The following is a 6,324-nucleotide window of genomic DNA, read 5'->3' on the forward strand; positions in this document are numbered from 1 at the left end:
TCACCAAATCAGCATATGGGCATCTGATCCTGGAGATTAAAGAGTTGATGAAGGAAAGTGAGTTTTTACCTCAGAAATTACACCGTAGTCAGAATAATGTAGCAGATCGGTTGACAAACTATAGCCGCACCGAGAGAACCACGGCTGTGTGGGTTCACTCGGCTCCACCTTGTATTGATGATCTTTGGCCTCTCGATTGTAACACTGTGATAATGCAATAAAACTCCCTTTTACCCCGAAAAAAAAGAAGCCCACAGACACTGACGATGTTTCCAGGGGGCGGTAGCTACCGCTGCAGGTATCGTATCGATCCCTAGAAAGTTTGGAGAACTTGTGTGGCTAGGGGAAAGCCAGCGCCACCAAAAGGCACCGTAAACCATGCAGAAAAAGCTAAGATCTCGGACCAGTTCGAAAAATACAATGGGATGGAAAAGAAAGCATAATTCGTTCCGTACGGCTGCGGCCGGCCCCCACATGGCGGTCAGGGTCAAGCGATCAAATCAGACCAGTTCAACCAGGCTCTAGCAGTACCTGGGCCCGGCACCGAGGAACACGTGGCAAGTGGGTCGGGCCCGACGCGTGCCTGGTGCTTCTATTTTTATTTTTGATCTTTTTTGTTTGACAACGTGGAGTGTTAGGACGGGGGCACATTTGTCGCTCTCGACCGACCCACCGACATGTGAGCCCCGCGTACCGCCATACCGCCGCTTTGATCTCTTTATTTTGGAATCACTATAAATCTCACGTCAAATACTACATTACATATAACAATTCATAACAAGTGTTGTTTCTGCCCTCGAGTCCAGAGCACGCACCTTGGCACAAGGAGGCCAGTGCCACGTCGATTCTAAGCTTAGACGTGAAATTATGTTGGGCCACGTCGAGTCCAGAGCACGCACCTTGGCACAAGGAGGCCAGTGCCACGTCTTGTATCATTTTACATACATGGAAATTTTCCTATACAAAGCATGACAAATTTAATTAAAATATCATGGAAAATTTTAATAAACATCTACCATCATAATTTTGGTCATATTTGTGTTGTTTTACTTACATGGCATATTTTGTTCAAACACTCCCCTCACTATGATGGCCAACTTATGCCGTTGCATTTTTTGGTTTTGATTTTACATCCTGGCATTTTATTTCTTCTAGCTTTATTCTCTCTACATTTTCTTGGCAATTTTACTATGCGTTTTTTTGGTATTTTGTAATAGAGTTGGCAATTTTTTTTTGTAATTTTTGCATTTACTTTTTTGTACACAACCTGGTAATAAATGCTAGATAGGTCATTGTGGAATTTCTATTTTGGACATTTTCATAGGTTTTTTATTTCATGTGGAAAGGGAATTATGTTGGGTAGGCGGCCTAGCAAAGGGCCCGCCTAACAAAATCCTCTGTGCGGGGTGGTTCGTCCTATGGATTTAAATTGTACCGGGGGGGGGGGGGGGGGTAGTCTTACCAAACCTTTCGTTCGCTCTAGGCCCATCCCAAACATCTTTTCATTTTCCTTCTAATAACCGCCGTTTTTATATTATTTTTTCTTTCAGTAACCGTCGTTTCTAATAACGGTCGCTTTTATCCCGCCTTTTGTTATTTTTGTAGGGCATCATGTCTGTTTTGCATTAAAGAAACCATCCCAAACCCACAGTTTAGCCATCACAACTCATACACGTAATGGTATAAAAATAGTACGTAGCACCTAACTGCCACTCTTTTTCTTTCCCTTCTTCTAATAACCACCAATTTATGTTTTTCTTTTGGTAACCCCCGATTTAATCCAGCGTCTATGTTATTTGTCTAAAACAATGGGCATCCTTCCTGGTTTTCATTAAAGTAGACGCTCCAACCCATTTCTGTGTTTAGCCACCATAATTCATATGCACTGGTATAAAATGGTAGCAATCAATTATATTCATGTTTGAGTCGATGAGTGCGTTTGGCTATTTCTGGAGCAACAACATTCAAATAATCAAATCCCTCTTCGAAATGTTATGGCATTATAGTTATATTTGGCACGTAAAATCATATGACATTATCATCGAAAGTAACTTGAAGAAATGTATGGTCACACGATTTAGCATCTAAGGACAGATATATCGCCTCATTATAACTCTAGCAGTATACACAATTTTTGTCAAACACAATTGACATGAAGCGCAAAATGCTAGGAATTATGTCGACATACCATTTCTTCTTCTTTGCCCCATGTATTTCCCAAGCATTAAAATGTGGCACTTCCACGTAAAAAATTCCAAGAGGTGGGCCCGGCTTACACCCCTATATATAGACCCGAAGTCCACCGCCCCCAACCATCAAACCACCTCCCTCTCCTTCCTCCACTCCCCAGCAACCATCGGCATCAGCTTCTCCTTCTCTTCGTCCGTTACTCCCGTTGAAGCCCACGCACCTTGTTGCTTTCTCCCACCGCTTCTTCGGTCTCTCCCCTGTGCTGGTCCGCGCTCTCGTCATGACGAACCACGCCGCCTTTGCTGCCGAGGACGCGGTCACCGCCGTGGCGGCGCCGGCGCAGCCGGGTCGCCATTTCGCGTCGTTCCCGCCGCGGAGGGCGCGCGACTGCAGGAAGGCCGCCCTGGGCCGCATGGATCTCGCCACATCGGGGGTGCTGATGGCCGGGTCTCTGCTGGACTCGATGAAGGCCTCCTCGCCCCGCCACGCCATGTCCCCCGCCGGCGCCGACCAGGAGTGGATCGTAAGTTTTTTTGACATGCATCTATGGCCACGGCTTGCTTTCTTTCCCTCCCTCCCTCCCTCTCTCAGTTCATGACTGAAGAATCTTTGCCTGAATCGCAGGAGAAGCACCCGTCAGCATTGGAGTGGTTCGAGGGCGTGCTCGCGGCGGCCGAGGGGAAGCAGATCGTCATGTTCCTCGACTATGACGGCACCCTTTCGCCGATCGTCGAGGACCCCGAACGCGCCGTCATGACTGAGGAGGTCAGTCTCCTTCCTCCCTCGTTTCGTGTCTTCTGCCGCCTCCTCGCGGCGCGATCGAAGCAGAGCAGATCTGTTCATAAGGTTCCCTCGCACTGTTGTGTTGTTAATTAACGTGGGTCTTTGACGCAGATGAGGGAGGCGGTGAGGGGCGTCGCGCAGCATTTCCCGACTGCCATCGTGAGCGGGCGATGCAGAGACAAGGTACATTCCAGTGCCAACATATATCCCGTAGTGCTACATTTATTGCTGCTGCTGGTGCTGCTGCAGCATTTATTTTTGTTGTTGCTTTGGTGCCTGTTTTTTTTTTCCCTCTCCACCAGCGTGCACCGTAAACGGAATCTTCCAGGTTCCCTTCTGTAATTTTTGGGCGTGATTTTCACCGCCCACATGACATGGCATGCATGCCGCAGTTGGTTGCGGGCGTGAACCTAGACGCTATGCACACAAAAGTACATGCAAAGAGTTCGCATAGCGAGCGTTTTTATGAGCGTTTTCTTGCACTACTAGTACTTCCGCCCAAAGGCAGGGACCCTTTCCCTTTCCTCGGTTGCCTCTTCTCACTTGCAGTATTTTTTGCCTACGTACAAAAGAAACAAAAGAGCACTGTATTTGTATTTATGGTGCAATATGTACGCAGGTGTTCAACTTTGTGAAACTGGAGGAGCTGTACTACGCCGGGAGCCACGGCATGGACATCAAGGGCCCCACCAAAGTGTCTAACCACAAGGCAAAGGTTAGTTAAGTTAGTCGACATCTCCCTTTCTCCCAATTTTCTTCTTGACTTATTCTCTCTCTCTCTCTACAGTCTCCGCTTTTCGTCGTGAAAGAGACTTTTCCTTGCCCCTAATTTTTTTTGTTCCCGGTAATTAAGTCGCTTGTGAGCTGCGTGACTGAGTGGTTGTTGCATTTGTCTACGCAGGCTGACGAGGTTCTGTGCCAGCCGGCGACCAAGTTCCTGCCTGTCATCCAGAAGGTAGGCATGCACGACCTGACCTTGTCTTTCACCAGTGGGATCGAGATAATTAAACTTTCTGAGACGTAACAGATAATATTCCCAATCAACTACTAGTAACCTCGGCGTCCTTTTTTCTTGCTATCAAGTCCACTACTGCCACTAGCTACTGATAGAATATGATTTTGCAGGTGTATGAGACGCTGACGGCGAAGATGGAGTCCATCCCGGGGGCCATGGTGGAGAACAACAAGTTCTGCCTCTCGGTGCACTTCCGCTGCGTCGAGGAGGCGGAGTGGGACGCTCTGGGCAGGGAGGTGAGGGCGGTGCTGCACGACTACCCGAAACTCTGCCTCACGGAGGGGAGAAAGGTCCTCGAGATCCGGCCCTCCATCAAGTGGGACAAGGGAAACGCCCTCGAGTTCTTGCTTGAGTCTCTCGGTGAGTTCTTACACTACACACGATTAATTGTTGTACCCGTGGCCGTTTCTTCAGTGAAAATCGACGGCGCAGCCCGTAGTTTTGTTTAGAAAGCGCCGCCGTGCAGCGCATAGCCTGCAAAGAAAACGATTAATTGTCGTAAACGTGGTGGTTTCTTTTTTTTTAGAGAAACTGCATATCGTCATTAATTAAACAATATACTCTCAGTATAGATACAAACATACACAGAAACTACACGAGGGACCAAGAAAAAACCATAGCCATAGAAACTTTGCAAAAGAAACACAATAAAAAGATTTACAAAAAACTCGGGTGGTTTCTTTAAAGGAAATCGACTTCGCAGCCCGTTGTTTAGAAAAAAAAATATAGTGCATGCATAAATATTGTTGCTACTTCATGTATGTCTTGTTACTTACTTGCTACTAACATAAAGTTTTGATGATGGTTTTCTCTTCACAGGCTTTGCTGGGCGTGGCGACGTTTTTCCGATATACATCGGGGATGACCGCACAGACGAGGATGCGTTCGAGGTGTAGTGCGCGGTACACCTGTCCACTTTTGTGCTGATGCACGGTATCGATCCATCCGTTGAAAGAACAAACGTACTGACGCTCTTTTGCACAAAATTTAAAATAGGTGCTGCACAACATGGGGCAAGGCATCGGGATCCTCGTGACAAAGTTTCCAAAGGAGACTAGCGCATCCTATTCTCTGCGTGAGCCTGCTGAGGTATACACAATAGTCCACTATATATATATGTATATGTGCATGTATATGGAATGTATAATAGCTGCATGCCTATTTTTGTGCAGTCATTTTATGCTTTCTAAAGTTAGCACGGCTAGCTACCTACCTACCTAAAGGAACTACCATATATTGGCACTGTTGCAGTAGTAGAGCTAGCCGTTAGGTGCATGACATATACTACATGCTCTCGGACTGCTTCCCGGTAAAGTTGATTGTCTGGAGAAATAAAGCAATGAAATGTTAATATTTATGGGCTTTGAGTTTGACATGAATTTTGTTTTCATATGTGTAACCTGGCTTGGTCATGTTATGCAGGTAAAGGAGTTCCTGCGCAAGCTGGTGAAGAGCAGCGAGACAAAGAAGGGTTAATTCATCAGCTAGCAGCCTTCTAGCTCTAACTCAACATGGAGATCGAGCAGGCTATATAGCTAGCTAGTACATCAAGTCTAGCTTGTTTCGTTTTTGGACTTGGTGTGTCTTTCGTTTCATCTAGTAGAACAATGCATGCATGCGTGTTGGTATCGATATATAAGATCCAGATCGAGCAGTGATCCTTGCTAGGCCAGTAGGCCTTGGCTCTGAAGGTTTCTATTACTGTATCCTTCTCGCAAGGTCTTGTAATTAGCCTTCCGTTATTAGCTATGACAGAAATGGGTGTGACAAAGTAGCCCTCCTTTTTCTCACCCTGCACTATAATAGTTGTTCTATTACTTATTGCTTCATTGTTAGCTTGTTATGATGTGTGATCTCCGTTGAGAAGTTGTTAAGTTATTGTTGTGCTAGTATTGTTAGTATGTTGCATGGTACCTGGTCGTGGTAACTGTTGCTGGTGGAAAATGAAAAGAAAATATGGTATGCAATCAAGGGAGAAGCCGGCATGCGATCGAGGCAACAGTTCGTAAATGCATGGACCGCTCATGTATGCATGTGTGAGAAGTCAGAACTACCAAGGCCAAGCCTGCGCCTTCAGATCAATGCATGGCACTGCATGCTGGTGGCGGAGTAAATTCCACCACAGATCGAGCATGCGACCGATTACCGAGAAGGCGGATCGAGTAGTGCATGATGCATCGGCCGGTGCAGCCTGCGCTCGAGCAGTCTCTGCGCCCATGCTTCCATCGATCTCGGTCGGTCGCAGACGCAGCATCGAATCACGTGTTACGACCAAGAATACTCTATGACTACTCCTTGGCTCACACATGCATGCATGATGTATCACATTCACCTAC

General features: G+C 46.6%; 1 protein-coding gene across 3 annotated transcripts; it reads left to right on the forward strand.

Moving 5' to 3' along the window:
• The first annotated feature begins 2,318 nt into the window (after positions 1–2,318).
• On the forward strand, positions 2,319–5,778 carry LOC125541218 (trehalose 6-phosphate phosphatase RA3). 3 transcript variants are annotated; one of them, XR_015615874.1, is made up of 10 exons: positions 2,319–2,713; positions 2,815–2,955; positions 3,085–3,156; positions 3,593–3,688; positions 3,875–3,928; positions 4,099–4,348; positions 4,808–4,878; positions 4,985–5,077; positions 5,161–5,297; positions 5,411–5,778. XR_015615874.1 is itself a non-coding variant. In XM_048704681.2 (9 exons), exons 1-9 carry the CDS (start codon positions 2,471–2,473, stop codon positions 5,462–5,464), a joined length of 1,074 nt encoding a protein of 357 aa, XP_048560638.1. In that variant the 5' UTR covers positions 2,319–2,470; the 3' UTR covers positions 5,465–5,778. The 3 variants fall into 3 exon arrangements, 1 of the variants encoding a protein (XP_048560638.1); XR_007297461.2 differs by lacking the exon at positions 5,161–5,297 and having other exon boundaries at positions 4,808–4,890; positions 5,411–5,457; XM_048704681.2 differs by lacking the exon at positions 5,161–5,297.
• The last annotated feature ends 546 nt before the right edge of the window (positions 5,779–6,324 follow it).

The sequence above is a fragment of the Triticum urartu genome, chromosome 2A, assembly GCF_056163025.1.
Source record: "Triticum urartu cultivar PI428250 chromosome 2A, HENAU_Tu73, whole genome shotgun sequence".
Lineage (NCBI taxonomy): Eukaryota > Viridiplantae > Streptophyta > Magnoliopsida > Poales > Poaceae > Triticum > Triticum urartu.

Bases quoted from the DNA above. Each gene is read 5' to 3' on its own strand.
- LOC125541218 (XM_048704681.2), top strand. From the start codon at position 2,471: ATGACGAACCACGCCGCCTTTGCTGCCGAGGACGCGGTCACCGCCGTG. The intron at 3,157-3,592 runs GTACATTCCAGT...ATATGTACGCAG, and splicing joins GCGGGCGATGCAGAGACAAG to GTGTTCAACTTTGTGAAACT. The intron at 4,879-4,984 runs GTGTAGTGCGCG...AATTTAAAATAG, and splicing joins CAGACGAGGATGCGTTCGAG to GTGCTGCACAACATGGGGCA.